Below are 15,421 nucleotides of genomic sequence, written 5' to 3'. Positions count from 1 at the left end.
GCAGCCAAGGATGCCAGAGGGTCCTGACGGGGGACCAGGAGGATGAGGTGTCACGCATAATCATGGCAAAAGTTACCATCTCCTGAGCACCTGTGGCCTTTCACCCCTTAACCCTGACCCCCACCCGGGGAGGCAGGTATCACTCTCGCCTGAGAAGATGAGGCCCAGGAGCGAGTTAAGGTTTCCAGGCTCACCCTGAGGGCCAGGACAGGAGAGGGCAGGTCGGCAGTGTGGACCCTCCAGGCTTCCTTGCAGGAGCTCTGAGGATACAGGAAGCTGAGAAAAGGGCCTCGCCAAGCAGCGGTGGTGTCGGCCCGACTTTTGAGGGTTCCTCCTGTTCACCCACCTTGTTCTTTATCCGCCAGTGGAGGGAGCGAGGACGGGCTTGCCCTCGAGAATCCTGCAGATGTGGGTTTGAATCACGGTTCTGTCACAGGGCCTTGGGCAAGTCACTGGACTTGCGTTTCCAGACCTTCTGTGTCTTCTGCAAAGTGGGGTGACTCCAGCCTCCCCCGTGCGCTGGCATCACAGAACCTGAGCTCACCAGAAGCCCAGGGCTGGCTGGCCCAGCAGGCCTAGCTCAGGAGACGGGAGTGGGAGCCTGCTCTGACCACCCCCGTTCTGCCCTGGCCCAGCCTGTCTCTCGGAGGAGCCTGGGGCTGGCGAGGCAGAAGCTGGTGACCGCCCTGGGCAGCGGGCAGCGGCGATGGGCTCCAACTCCTCCTCAGAAGCGGACAGCAGGGGCCCCATCACCATCAGACCAGGTGGCAGATGACAGAGATTCATCCTTGGCCCTTCATGAGCTGGGCAGAGTTTACCCCTGCCGTGGCAGCTACCCCCTCGCTCCTCCTGCTCCCCTGTGAGGCCATGGTGCCCGGGTGGGGCGCTTCTCTGGCAGCCTGACCGACGTGAGTGAGTCCGGCAGCCCTCACATCTCTCCTTTCCCGCTTTGCCCCGGCCTCCTTTCGACTCAGGTCACCCCCGAGGGTGAGGGTGGAGGGCTCTTCAGGGATTTTACTTGGGGCCACAGACCAGCGGGGACTCCTTGGGTGAGTCTGGCTCTTGGAGCCTCTGCTTCTTTCTCTGTAAAATGGAGACGGGGAGACTCATCTCACTCACAGCGTGTTTGGAGATGGGCAAGCTCTTTGCAGATAATGTAAGGAGAGAGGGCCCAGTGCACAGCGGGTGCTCGGGAAATACGTTCAAGGAAGCTCGGGTGATGAGTGGCCTCTGGTCTGGTCCTGCTATTTGGGCCTTGGCGAGTGGGTAGGGAGGCGCCAGCCTGCTGCCCACACTGGGGGAGCCTAGGCCACACAGCGGCAGGTTTCGGGGAGAGGAGAACTGCAAGGGGCTCCGGTGCCTCAACTCCCCAACCTCTAGCTTGGCAGGGGCAGTGGGACAGGGACACGGTCCCCTGGGCAGTGGTCTTGCACCTGGGATCTTGCCCGGCTCCAGAGCTGGTGCATAAATGCCAATGAAGACACGTCCACCGGCTGATGAGAGCGTGAGGCACACGCACAGCACAGAGACTGTCATGCTCACGAGATCAACTGTTTATTGATTTTTTTCTAAAATACTATGCGTTTAAAGAAACACCTAAACTGAAAAGACGTGACAATTTTTGGTACATCTGTAGCAAAGGAATGAGGATTTCTGCTGGTAAGTGTTCATGACAGACAGACACACATCCATTTTCCAAGCAAGACATCAAGCTCACTGGAAACACTGAATAAAATGCATAGCTTGTGATGGCAGCAGCCATTTCTCCAATGTCTGAGTTACACAAAATAAAGGTTATCCCTCCCTCCCCTGCCCCGTGACTACAGTGTAGCTTCCTGCCCCAGCACGCCTGCTCCCTGATGACTAAGGATGCTGAGAAGAGACCCTTGTGCTAGGGGGGTGAGACCCAGCTTTTGTTTGCTCACGAGCAATACAGATGACAGTGAAATCTGCAACTGCTGGAAAGACACGGGAGGTTTGTACAGTGTTCTGCTACAGAAAGGACTAAGGCTAGTTAGAAGTTGGACCCACAGCCAGCCAGTGAGGACAGACTTCCCTACTGCAGGCTCCACTTCAGAGAGGCCCAGGGCCCGAGCCCGGAGGGTCTCAGCCGACCAGCCAGGCCTGTGCCCAAATGCCACGGTCTTCAAGCAGTTTACAAATTAAACCCACTGTCAAAAGCTGTTAAATCTCATTAACACAGTAGACGAGCTCTTTAGATTCTCTGAATATCAAATAATATATACAGATATACACCAAGACATGACAGTCTAATATAAAGCATCTTAACTATAGATGCATTCACTTGAAAAGTTAGTCTTCTTATTTTTTAACCTTTCAAATCACTGATAAAATTGTTAATTTGCGTGAGTGAAGTTTTAAGCACAGAGTGAAAATAGTTTTTAAATATGGTGACTTTAGAGAGTACTACATAAGGTTATTTGCGAAACTCACATTTGGATGCCCCAAATGTGGACAGCATTCACAACAGGAATCCAACCATGTGTTCCCATCTTTCTACTGCAATCTCTTGTCTCAAACATTGTCTGTCCAAATGAGCTACCGGCTCTCGCAGCTTGCCCCAGGCAGTGGCATGGTTGATTAACAGTACGACATGGAAATAGAGATATTTCCTTAAGACTGGTGTACATCCATCTATGCCATAATTTAAGTATAAATGAATGGAAGAACATGTATATAAAAAAGTAACTGTACACAGCCTTTAAATTAAAAACCTCAAAGTCCTCCTTCAGAAAATGGCATTTAAGTTTGTTCATCTAAGTTGCAGGTGATGGGACTCGTCAGAGAAAGTAATCAGTGGAACCAGAATCAGTGTAACCCACCATTACCATGGACTTGGAGGAGAGGAGGAAAGACAAGGTCAAGAATATACAGATCCATGATAAGCCAACACACAGCGAGTGGGGGAGCGGGGGCGGGGAGGGGCCCGGCGATTTCTGTTGTATTGCATCTTCCTGTTTGCACATCTCTCCATTTGCACTGTGGAAAGGGTGCCGAGTCCCAGGTAAAATGACCAGCTTGTCTGCCTTCAAGAGACACCATGAAGCCAAGAGCAATGGAACCATCATCTTTTGCAGGAAAAGGAGTGGAGGCCCACACAGCTGGCTGGAGGCACCAGAGCCCGGGGCCAATGGCTAACAGAGCTCCTGGGCCCTCCACCTCCACCCCTCCGCCAGCCAGCCCACCAGCCCGTCACTGGATCGCCTCGACGTAATTCGCTGGGTACAGGCCAACCTGTCCGCTGTCCAAGCGTCCCTTGCACCAGCCCTGCTCATCCTCATCCTCTATCTTGGTCAGCTCATCCCCTGCAAGACAAAAAGGAAGCGGTCTTGGTGACCACCGGGTCAGAGAGTCACCCTCATGTTTTAGCCCCCACCGTGGGCCCACAAAGGGTCCCTAACTTGGGTGGGAGGGGCAGGCATTCTCCTGGGGGCAACGTGGCCCGAGGGCCTGGCTCTTTCTCTACCAAGTTGCATCTGAGGTTTTGTGTTTAGCCATGGGGGCCTCTGAGAGATCTAAAGACGCCGGTCTCTCACACAGTGACCCCAAAGCAAGCCATTCTCAGTTGCCAGCGGGGCTCCCAGAATTAAACGCTGCAGAATTAAACGCTGCAGGACTTTTGCCTTCCTGACTGTCCCAGGCCAGGTCATAGGAATCCTTTCACAGGGTCCGTGCCACCTCCCTCACAGCCCTGTACTGCCATCCTTCCTTCCCCTGGGCCCTGGCCCGCCTGATCTTGTATCTCCTCCAGCACTTGTTGCCATGGTCTTGGTGCCTTCATTTAATGTGTGTCTAGACTGCAGGCTGTGGGAGGGTTGGGGACCCATTATTCTATCCCCAGCACCTAGCTCAGAACATTTGTCCTCTGACTTAAAGAAATCAACCCCTCCCAACACTGAGAGTGTTGGCACAGGTCTGGAATCTCCCCATGGCTCTGTGTTAGTGCAGTTTATCTTTCGTTTGTTCAAGCATGAAGGAGCCTCTACATCACGCCAAGGCCCTGTGTGGCGAGGGAGATACAGACATGAGAGAGGGACAGATGGAGCCCTGGCCCCTCAAGGAGACAGGCCAGGGGACGAGGACCAAAGGTGTGGTCAGGGCTGAGGTGGAGGGAGGTCCAGGCCTGGCACTTTCCTGTTCAGGACAGACCGGGCAGCCCAGCCAGGGGACGGGAAGGAGCTCTAGCTGGTGAGCACCCTGCAGAGACGGCTGTGGGAACTGGGGGAAGACAGGCCAGCTGAGGCCTGTTCTTATTGTTCAGTTTGCAGCTTTGTATTTCTTGCTGGCATTTTGGTCCATTTTTCAGGCTCAGTTGCATTTTTTTTCCTCAGGCAATTACGCCTTGTTTAGCAACATTTCCCTGACTCCTTACTTTGTGTAGCAGCAATACTGATCCAGATGCCTGGAGGGCCAATACCTGGGCTGCTGGAAGACCTGGCCAAGGCCCCGCCCCTGGGGCCTAGTTTCCTCATCTGTGGACTGGGGGAAGGGGTGGGGGGGGCGCTGTGAGGACTAAGTGTTAAAACACAAAAGGGCCCTGGGTCTGTGTAACGAGCACTCGGTAAACGGGGGCTGCCGTTACGCCCATGAGCGAGATGGTTCTCCTGCCCGCTGCTGTGAACCCGACCCGCTTCTGGCAGCACCCCTGCTCGTGCAAGTCTGGCTTGGGAACATCAGGAGCGAATGCAGGGGGCCGAGGCGTGGCGTGCTGAGCGGTAAACCTCATCTTCGCCCACCCCCAGGTGCCCCCGGCAGGGCCGACACTGACGACTGGTGTTTCTCCCATCAGGCCCTGATGAGCGAGGCTCCCTGGAGCCGATGGGGCACCAGCTCTATGATGCTGTCACGTGGTGAAAAGTGACCAAGCGAAGACTCCGCAGGCTCCCAAGGCCCAGAGACGTGGAGAGCGGCCAGAGCGTGCTGAAGACAGAGGCAGTGGTATGGGCCGGGAACTAATGTCACGTCGGGGAAAAGGAAAACAACACGGAAAACAGACGAAACTAACAGGAACCTTCCAAGTTGTGAAAATGTAAACCGGTGACTAGAAACATTCATTTGTTTGCTTTTGGTAATTCACTGGGAACGGAAGGAAACATTTTAAATCTATAAAACTGCTGACTAATCCAATAGGTAAAATTTAGAGGGAATTCCCTGGCGGTCCAGTGGTTAGGACTTGGCGCTTTCACTGCCGGGGACCGGGTTCAATCTCTGGTCAGGGAACTAAGATCCCACAAGCTGTACAGTGGGGCCAAACGAGAAAAAAAAAGATTTAGAAAGAATGAGAAATTGAAAATCAATCAGTCAACAAACAAAGCAGGGGGGAAACAACCCCAACCAAAGATGTCAGAAAACTCGAGGTAATTCCCTGGCGGTCCAGGGGTTGGGACTCTACCCTTCCACTACGGGGGGTACAGGTTCGATCCCTGATCAGGGAACTAAGTTCCCGCAAGCTTCAAGGCACGCCCCCCCCCCCCAAAAAAAAGAAACGAAAAGAAAACTCAACAGAGGTGTTTAAAGACATGTAAGAACTTTCTACATCCAGGGCTTCCCTGGTGGCGCAGTGGTTAAGAATCCACCTGCCAATGCAGGGGACACGGATTCGAGCCCTGGTCTGGGAAGATCCCACATGCCGCGGAGCAACTAACCCGTGTGCCACAACTACTGAGCCCGCGTGCCTAGAGCCCGTGAGCCACAACTACTGAGCCCGAGTGCCACAACTACTGAAGCCCACGCGCCTAGAGCCCGTGCTCCGCAACAAGAGAAGCCACCGCAATGAGAAGCCTGCGCACCACAGTGAAGAGTAGCCCCTGCTCACCGCAACTAGAGAAAGCCCGCGAGCAGCAACAAAGACCAAACACAGCCAAAAATAAATTAATTAATTAATTAAAAAAAAAAAAAAAAGAATTTTCTACAACCAGCCATAGGCACCCAATGACCAACCCTGGGGTCGAGTGTCTGGGGAGAGCTGGCTGGCCTGCTGAGTGCGGAGAGGAGGGCTTCCGGACACAGCCCCAGCCGGGGTGGGGTGGGTTCAGAAGTGAGGGTCTGTCCCAGAGATGGAGCGCGGAGGGCACACTTCAGCCTGTGCTGGTTGAGTCAGGGCCCAGCACAGCCCCTGCCCTGGAGGGATGGGTGCTGAATCTGGGCTGGCTTTGAGGAGGGGCAAGGCAGAAGGAAGGAACTTGGCTCCCTTTGGGCCCACTTGGCGCCAGGCCGATCAGGCCTCGCTGGACAGGCTCTAAGATAGTGCTCTTCAAATGGAGGGTTGCAACCCATTTGGTGAGCTGCAACCAGCATTAAAGAAAAAAAAAGAAAGGACAGGATAGAAAATCTCCACACGCAGAGCTCATACAATCAGGATCCAGACTGTTCTATAAAACCGGGGCTTCAGCTACTGGCAGCAAAGGTGTGTTGGTGGTAGGTGTGCACACAGCATGGCTGCAGGAAGAGCGTGAAAGGCACTGCCCCAAGATGAGGCTCTGCGGGCCCACGGACACGCTGCCTGCTATTCTGGGGTCTGGGCTCCTCTGCCAGCTGTGGGCCTCTGGAGAAAGGCTTCGCTTGGGGACCCGTAGGGCAGCTGCTTCCAGGGGGCCTGGCAATCAGCATCTCCTGTGCACAGGCCTTAGCCCTGCTGGGGCAGCATCTTGGGCAAAGGCACATGGGCACCTCACTGTCTTCTAAGCTTTGGTGTTGAGGATCTGCTACTTTTTTTTTAAAATTAATTTATTTCAATTATTTATATATTTTTGGGTGCGTTGGGTCTTCGTTGCTGCGCGCGGGCTTTCTCTAGTTGCGGAGAGCAGGGGCTACTCTTCGTTGTGGTGCGTGGGCTTCTCATTGCAGTGGCTTCTCTTGTTGCAGAGCACGGGCTCTAGGCAAGCGGGCTTCCGTAGTTGTGGCACGCGGGCTCTAGAGCGCAGGCTCAGTAGTTGAAGCACACGGGCTTAGTTGCTCCGCGGCATGTGGGAACTTCCCGGACCAGGGCTTGAACCCTTGTCCCCTGCATTGGCAGGCGGATTCTTAACCACTGTGCCACCAGGGAAGCCCCCATCTGCTACTTTTAAAATGGGGGGTGGATTGGCGAACACACAAATGAAACTAGCAGGAATTTTAGCAGACTTAAAAAAACCAACCTCCCCCAGCAGGCTGGAAGCACTCGCCCCCGATGCCAGCCGGGAAGTCCACCTACCAGTCTTGAAGCTCAGCTCATCGTGCTCCTGCCCTTCGTAGTCGTAAAGGGCCCGGACCCGCACTTCCGTCCCCGAGGGTGTGTCCTCGTCAAATGGATTTGAGTCCCCGTTGGCGTCCGTGGAGGAGAACGGGTTGTTAGACTCGTCGTCGGACCAGTCCGTGGGGTAGCTCTGGGTCTTCTCGTAGCTGCTCACACTGCAAGAAAGGGTTGACCCAGGGGCCTGAGCACGGGGTTGGCAGAGGCCTGAGGCCCTGCCTGGAGCCGTGGTCCCCGCCCGGGTGGCCGAGGGAGCCCTGGGGCTGGGCTGCGACCCCTTCTGCAGGATCACGGCCCCCTCAGCTGCCCTGCGTGGGCAGGCTCCCTGCGGGGCCACCCGGCACGCCCATCTTCCTGTGCTGGTGTGCCGGGACCTTGACATGGGTTAACAGAGGGCAGAGAAAAAGCAACCACAGCTTGTTAACTGGTGCCTCCCTCCCTAAGAGATCGAGAAGCCAGAGACCGTCCACCAGCTGGCAGCCGGGCCACCTCCTGCAGGCCTCATGCATTGCTTTGAGTGCCGAGGGGGTGAGACCCTGGACAGAGAGGAGAGACAAAGGGAGCGAGGTGGAAACCAGAGGGAAACGTTTGTTCACCAACTTTTTGGCCTTAATGTCCTCCTTCTCACTGACGGTGCTCCCCGTGTCGTCCTCGTCCTCGAAGGGGTTGTAGCTGGACAGTGAGTGCGCTGACCGTGCGGGGTTGCTCGGGACACTAAGGTCGCTACGGGGAGAGAGAGAGCTTTCAGGGGACCCCAACTCGGCGGCCCCCATGGCCCCGGTGCTCCCAGCTGCAGGATCACAGGGCCAGGGTTTGAAGGGACAAATCAGCTCCCCGTCAAATAGGAGGAATATGTTGTTGCGCAGAAAGCCTGTTTCAGCAAAACACTTGGCAACGCTTTGGCTGTTAAATGCGCTTTAAGTGTCTAAGAGAGAACAACGTTTCCCTTTGCCCTCCTTGTGTCTGAACACAGTCTATCCTAACAGGAGCCCTGGAGTGCGCACAGGCTGTCGCTGGAGCAAAGTGCTTCTGGGCTCAGGGGTTCTCTCCATAGTCCGCCCCACCTGGCTCTCTGCTGAGAGCTGGCAGCCGACAGCCTGTGGGGCTCAGCCTGGGGAGGGTGACAGCCGGGGAGGCTCAGAGCCCTGCCGAGAGCAGGAGGGAGGCTCCCGGAGCTCTCCAGACCCCACAGCGCAGCGTACCCTCTCCTTCTGACTACAGAAGGGCCCAACAGCCTCCGCCCTGGTTCTCCTGGGTCTGCAACTTCCAAAATCAGAACCAAAGCCTGATGAATAGCCCTTTCTGGGAAGAAAGGACCCCTTTTGTGCTCCAGAGAGGGAAAATCCATCTGCATAACTGTATCAACTGCCTACTGTGTGCCAGGCCCAGAGGGTACCAGAGAGAAATTTGACCCCAGCCTGGCCTGAGTGCTGACAGCCAGGCGATGAAATGCAGTGACTACAGGTACAGAGTGCAGAACAAGACAGTAGAGATAAGACAGGCCCCCGAGAGCCCAGGCACCCCACTGTTGAACTCTGAGTTGAGGGACCGCACCACTGAGCTGCAGGGCAGGGCTCCCCAGGCCAGCACCACCTCCCAAGCCAGGGCGGCACGGAGCGGGCCCACAAAGTGCTGGGGGGATGGCTCAGTCAGAGCAGGGGAGGGTAGGCAAGGAAATGCTTCAAATGCCACCAGAGTGACCCCAAGTGGCCGGCAACTGCCTCACTGGTTTCAGGCCAGGCAAGAGGCACTGGGCCTACGCCTGCCTGCTGCCTACATCCGGGCCACATGTCTGAGACCACCAGGCCCTCCTCCCTCCTCGGCACCTTTCTCCAGCTGACCTGAGAGGGGGTTGGTGCTGGGCAGCTGAATTTGTGCAGCAGCCCTGGCCAGCCTAGGCCGCCCCACCCCGCCCCTAGTCACACAGGTGCTGGCCTGACCCCTGGCACGGTGCTCACTGCTGCAGTCACTTAACCAGGCCCACCTGCCCAGACGGTGGCACAGCAGCTGAATGACAAGTGGCCATGTCAGCCCAGGGAGCCTGGGTGGGGGCTTCACTGCCCAGGGCTACAGAAAGGCCTGTGGAACCTGTGCTGACCCTTCCCAGAAAGCCACGAGCCTGAGGTGTGTTATCACCCAGCATGCCGTGGAGGCCTCTGGGCCCGGGGCCTGCAGGGCGGCCTCAGCTCTGCAGAGGACAGCAAGATTTATCTGCTGGGAACTCTGTGGCCTCATCTGGCACACGCTTTCCAGGAGGTTCTAAAGGACCTCAGTGCCACCTCTTTGATCCAAACTCAGTTTTAGCAAACAATGAGGTCAGAAATAACCAGTGCTCTCAGCAAAGAGGTAATTTGAAAAAGGGGGCACTTGACAATGTCCCACCCCCGAATCAGGCACCTGCATACAGCACGGGGAAGTAAGTACAAACCTGGCCAGGGCACCTGAACCCACCTGAAGGACCCCACCGACAGTGACCTCCACCTGCCCATGTGCACCACTGGGGACACATAATGACCAGCACCTAACATCAGTTCTTCCCCTCATTTGGGGCCCAAAGCACGTTTGTGGCAAAGGCTCCCCCTCTGGATCTTTCTGCAGCTCTGGCACCAGGGGGACTGATGATTCTCCCCAGAGATGACCTTGGGCCACTGCCCAGCAGAGCGCGGGCAGCCAGGGAGTGTCTGGAAAGATGGCCCTGGGGCTCCCTGCGAAGCCCCATTGGGGAGTCTCCCGGTGTCCCGGGTGGGGGCGTCCCAGCCCGTGCAGAGGACCAAGGGGACCTTTCCAGGGATTGAGGCTGCCCCAGTGCCCACCTGCTAGGCTTGCTCTGCAGAGCCTGGTCGCCGGTCTGGTTGATGCCCGTCAGGGTCACACCATCAGCAGTCTTCTTCTTCTCTCTCCGGCTGAGAGTTCGGTTCAGGTCTGCAGACCACTCCTGAGCAACGGGCACCGAGGGAGAGAAAGTCAGGAAGTTCATTTGTTTGAGGCCACATCAGTCTAAAACACCGGCCAGCGAGCCAGTGGCCTGCCCCGCACACTTAGTGACGTCTAGCCTTGCTGCCTCTGCTCTCCCTTGTTTCCCAGCAGACCCCGGGCTCATGACACCCACCACTGACCCCTCCTCACTGTGCAAAGTGTGGACTCCTCAGGGGGCCTGGAGGTCGGCACCAGGCCCAGCCTGCAGGGACGGATGGATGATAAGAAGACTGGAGCCGACACTCAGGGATCCTGCATTCCAGTCCCAGGGAGCCTCCCCGTCCTACCCCTGTCCCTGTGGCACTCAGCCTCCGGACCCTCAGGCCCGCAGCAGCAGCCAGAGGCCTCGCCAGGTTTCCTTGCGCTTCCAAAGGAGACAGAGCCCACCCTCCGAGGGGCTTGGCATTCAGTGCTGAAGACTCTCCCATCCATGCCCTGAACTGTCAGCAGGGCAAGAGAGCTGGGCGTGGGGGCCTGAGCAAGCCTGCAGTGTGGGAAATGGGCCCTGGGTGCAAACAAAATCAGGGGCCCAGGGGAGCTCCCGCATCAGTGCAGGGGCAACCCGGCCACTCAAGTCTCCAAGGAGCAGTGCCCTCCCCTGCCCAGGAACGTCCTCCCCCATCTGAGCAGTGTGCTGGGGGCTAGCTAACAAAGCAAAGCAGTGTTTATCTCCCCAGAGGTTCACTATTTTTCCAGCATGTGAACAGGCTTTTATCAACTGCACTGAAAACACTGGGAGAAAAGCACGTGTGTGTACACATTTAATGAACTCTTCCCCCTGCCCCATTTCCACCCATTATCAAACAACTTTATCTGAATTAATATTTGGGATGACTTTGAGCTTTGCTTTGAGTCATGAGCTTTGCTCATGTGTAGTTATGGAATTTCAAGGCTAGAAGCCACCTTAGAAACATTCAAGTCTAACCTGCCAATTTGTCAGATGAGGAAACCAACGCCCAGAAAGAAAAGTGACTTGCCCACGCAGAGTTGGTGGCAGACCTGGGCCCTCAACCCCAAACTTAGGTCACCTATTTATTTGTTAATTATTTTCTTAACTGAAATAAGCTGAGAACTCAACTGGCACTCAGAATCCCCATAGTGACCTTTTTTAAAAATTTTTCTTGAATTTTTGAATTTTACTTATTTTTTACACAGCAGGTTCTTTTTTATTTCTTTTTTTTTTTTAATTTTAAAGAGACATGACAACTGAATGCAACACATGAGAGTCTGAACTGTATCCTTTTGCCCTAATTACATTATTAGGACAACTGAAGAAATTTGAATGGAATCTCAGCTATCTATCTATCTATCTATCTATTTATTTATGGCTGTGTTGGGTCTTCATTTCTGTGCGAGGGCTTTCTCTAGTTGCGGCAAGCAGGGGCCACTCTTCATCACTGTGCGCGGGCCTCTCACTATCGTGGCCTCTCTTGTTGTGGAGCACAGGCTCCAGACGCGCAGGCTCAGTAGTTGTGGCTCACGGGCCTAGTTGCTCCGCGGCATGTGGGATCTTCCCAGACCAGGGCTCGAACCCATGTCCCCTGCATTAGCAGGCAGATTCTCAACCACTGCGCCACCAGGGAAGCCCTACACAGCAGGTTCTTACTAGTCATCCCTTTTACACATATTAGTGTATGTATGTCAATCCCAATCTCCCAGTTCATTCCACCACAACCACCGCCCCCCCGCCAGTCTCCCCCCTTGGTGTCCATACGTCTGTTCTCTACGTCTGTGTCTCTTTTTCTGCCCTGCAAACAGGACCTTTTGAAATATAAATCCGTCCTGACGGGGTGGCTTCCAAGGGCCGATGTGATCAACACCAGGCCAACTCTGAAGGGAAGGGTCTGCTATTAACTTGGACAACAAAACAGCCTGGGCTACACTGTGGCCACGGTTCTTTAACCAGCACACGCTGTTAGAAGCAGGCTGCGGACGCCACACACAGACCCACCTGGGCTGAACACACACTGCAAGAGGTTTGGAATTCAATAAGTTAGCCATAAAATAGGAACTTACTTCATCCTTGTGGCATGGAAAATAAAAACAAATAATTTCATTAGAGAAAGGAAGCATGATCCTGTAAGAGCTGCAAGCATGCACCACATGCAGGCATGGGTTCCTGGCCCGTGGGACCCACAGAGAGAAGGGCCACCATGGGCTCTGGCCAGGACACCCACCCCAGCAAGACTGCCTGTCAAGTCTTCCTTTCCAGACCATTCTGTTCTCTGGGTAGGGACGAACAACCCTAAAGGACCTGGGGGCTGGAGGGGATGCATGTCACAGGGGGTTTCCTGAGCCTCTCCTGAGAGCAGCAAACACTCCCCACAGAGGAGAATCCAGGTGTGTGCACAAGTCCCATCACCAACTCGCTTCTTGCCCGTGTGCCATCACCAGGGGGAGGAGAAGCCGGGCTGTGCTGTCTCCTCTAGGTCCACTTCCACCTGGGAAGGCCCCGGGCCTCTGCTCTTGGCCCCTGTTGGGAGCAGGTGTCCTAAAGGCAGTGCAGGGGGAATGCTCAGCTGCAGGGACCCACACTTTCATCTGGAGGAGCTTTCTTGAGAAACTCCAGGAAACAGAGGCACAGGGATGCGGACTGAAAAAACTATAGGCTAGGACGGGGCCAAACAAGCTTCTGTGTGGTGGGCCCAGGGGCAATACCCAGTACGGACCAGGTCACTGAACCCCCAGCCACCAAGAAGATCGGGGCTGTTGTCATCCCCGTTTTACACATGGGAAAACTGAGTCACAGAAAAGGGCAGATGACTTACTTGCTCAGCATCCCACAGCTAGTAAGTGCTGAGGCAGGATCTGAGTGCAGCCTGGGCTCCAGCCGCTACCGAGTCAGCGGGGCCAGGTGGTTGGAGCCCAAGGCAGAGGGGGCTGCCTCCAGCATCCTCCCCGGGGGAGGCAGCAGCCATGGCCCTGTGGGGCCCTTCCCAGCCCCTGCTTCGCCACGAGGTGCGGAGAATCCTTTCCCTCAGAGAACAGGGTGGTGGGACTCGTGGCCACTGCCTTCTTTGCTATCAGCAGGAGGCCAGGTGGGGCCTGGGGACCCAGTTCTAGGGCTGGAAGAGTCTTGAGATCCCCAGGCCCTCAAATTTTGCATGTAAAGATACTGGACAGCTTGGACCCATGAAAATGGGAAAAGAAGAAAGTTAATCCTACACCAAAGCTGGTTGAATTTATATAAGAAGATAAGGAAAAGCCCTCATGTGAAGGGTAAGAACAGCTACACACTAAGACCATGCTCCCCTCTCATCCTGGACCAGAGGCTGCTGAGCCGGTGCTCTTGGCCCACCAGGCCTGGAATGCACTGTGGCCACTCCTTCCCTGGCCATCCCGCAGGGCTGAGCAGGGAACTGTGACTCCTGCAACTCCTGGGACTCACCACGAAGGGAATGCCAGATGCTCAACAAGTGACCGTCAAAGTTGTCAATTACAAAGAACATAGTTGCATCTTCACCAGGGATTCAGAAGGCCCTTTGGTGATCCTGAAGCCCCCCGGAACATTAAACATCCACTTGGTGTCTAGGGTAGCCACGTGTAAAGGCTGCCACATAAACAGGGCACAGGCCAGCTCTGAGTTGGATGGAGAAAGAACCGTGTATGACTCGACCCTGTGGGCCTAGGCCCCTCCCAGGCCAACAGGTCACAGGCAGAGCCTCCTCTCACCTCAAACTGTGGCCAGTTCATGGACATGCCTGGCCCGTGGTTGGCTCTGAACCACCTCAGGTCCTCCACCGCGTCGGCAGCTTTGATGCTCTGCTCCAGGTCTCGGTAAATGTTTTTGTAGCTAAATCAGAGAGAGAGAGAAGCGTGACTCTTTTCGAAGGAAGGGAGGGCCAGCCCTCAGCCTCGCCCAGGGCCTGCCCAGAGCTGGCGCCACGGTCTGCAGCCGCACGAGAGTCGACGTCACAGGGCAGACCAGACCCCTGCCCTGGCTCAGCTGGACGGTCATCTGGCCGTGATGCACACAGAACGGGGCAAACAACAACCATGGCGTGGAAGCCACAGCTTCAGCTTCTGACAAATCAAACCAGGTGGCAACAACCTGGCTTTGCTCTGTGTCAGATAATACAAAAGGTGCTGGCATCGGGGCTACATGGGCCACGGATCTGTGTGGCCCCATTTAACCAGGTCCAGAACTGAGTGGCAGAAAGCTCCCCCTCATCCCTTCAAAAAAGCAGGAAGGTTTACACTCAGCTGTGCAAAAACAGTAAACGAAGATTGGCCAGTGCTGTGGTGGCTGCAGACCCCACGAGCCACCTGGGGGGGACTCCTGCTTCTGCGTGACCGCTCAGAGCAGCTCGCCTCCCTAGGAAGCTGACCGTGTCAGACAGGAGTGTGACCAGCGCGGGTCCTGGGGTTTTCACTTCTAGTCTGTATGGCTAGCAAGTCAGTTACCCTCTCTGGGCCTGGCCTCAGTGTCTTCCTTCACTGAGTGTGCATAATGCCACCTGTTATGGGGTGAACTGTGTCTTCCAAAAAAGATCATGTTGGAGTCCTAGGCCCCAGTACCACGGAATGGGACCTTATTGGGAAATAGGATCTTTACAGAGGTCATCTGTAAATTAAAAAACCACCTTTTTATAAAAAGGGGGAAATTTGGGTACAGAGACAGAGGGAAGACAACGTGAAGACACAGAAGACGGCCATGTGACTGGAGTGATGCGTCTCATCTACAAGTCAAGGAAGGCCAAGGATTGACCCCAAACACCAAAAGCTGGAAGAGGCAAGGAAGAGTCCTCCCCTAGAGCAGAGCCGTCAGAGGGAGTGAGGCCCCGCTGACACCTTGATTTCAGAAGCGCAAGAGAAGAAATTTCTGTTGTTCTAGGCTGCCCAGGTTTTGGTATTTCATTATGGCAGCCCTAGAACACTACTACACCATCTCCTCCCCAGGGTGGCTTGGAGGACTAAGGGAAGCAAGGCACATCAACCGAGGACAAGCCCTCGCACAATGGGAGTTACTCCACCCGCAGAAGAGCCTGGCAGCCCCAGCCCTGCCCCAGCCGGCGGTGCAGCCTTGGGCAAGTCCCTTAACCACGCCAGCCTGCTCCCTCATCAGCAAGATGGGGAATACTGCCCCTCCTTCATAGACACTCATAAGGACCCATTAGTTGTTGCCAGAGGAGCTGAACAATAATTGTTGCTTTTGATGTTTTTCCTATTAGAAGGAGACAAAAGGAATGTAAT

The 15,421-nt window shown here is 55.2% G+C and overlaps 1 protein-coding gene across 3 annotated transcripts in view; it reads right to left on the bottom strand.

Annotated features, from left to right (window-relative positions):
- Nucleotides 1-1,532: 1,532 nt before the first annotated feature.
- The window catches only part of PACSIN2 (protein kinase C and casein kinase substrate in neurons 2), a 138,538-nt gene continuing 124,649 nt past the window's right edge, over nucleotides 1,533-15,421 (bottom strand). For 2 of the 3 annotated variants that reach the window (XM_057556143.1, XM_007189152.3), the window contains exons 7-11: nucleotides 13,901-14,021; nucleotides 10,066-10,187; nucleotides 7,853-7,975; nucleotides 7,214-7,410; nucleotides 1,533-3,326 (exon numbers count right to left, since the gene is read on the bottom strand). In XM_057556143.1, the coding sequence (XP_057412126.1) occupies nucleotides 3,214-3,326; nucleotides 7,214-7,410; nucleotides 7,853-7,975; nucleotides 10,066-10,187; nucleotides 13,901-14,021 (676 nt within the window). In that variant the 3' untranslated portion in view covers nucleotides 1,533-3,213. The remainder of the gene's footprint in view (nucleotides 3,327-7,213; nucleotides 7,411-7,852; nucleotides 7,976-10,065; nucleotides 10,188-13,900; nucleotides 14,022-15,421) is intronic. The other variant, XM_057556144.1, reaches the window with a different exon arrangement.

This window comes from Balaenoptera acutorostrata, chromosome 11 (genome assembly GCF_949987535.1).
Source record: "Balaenoptera acutorostrata chromosome 11, mBalAcu1.1, whole genome shotgun sequence".
In the NCBI taxonomy this organism is placed as follows: Eukaryota; Metazoa; Chordata; class Mammalia; order Artiodactyla; family Balaenopteridae; genus Balaenoptera; species Balaenoptera acutorostrata.
Note: the sequence above shows the minus strand (reverse complement) of the source record. Positions and strands in the feature narration are given on the sequence as shown.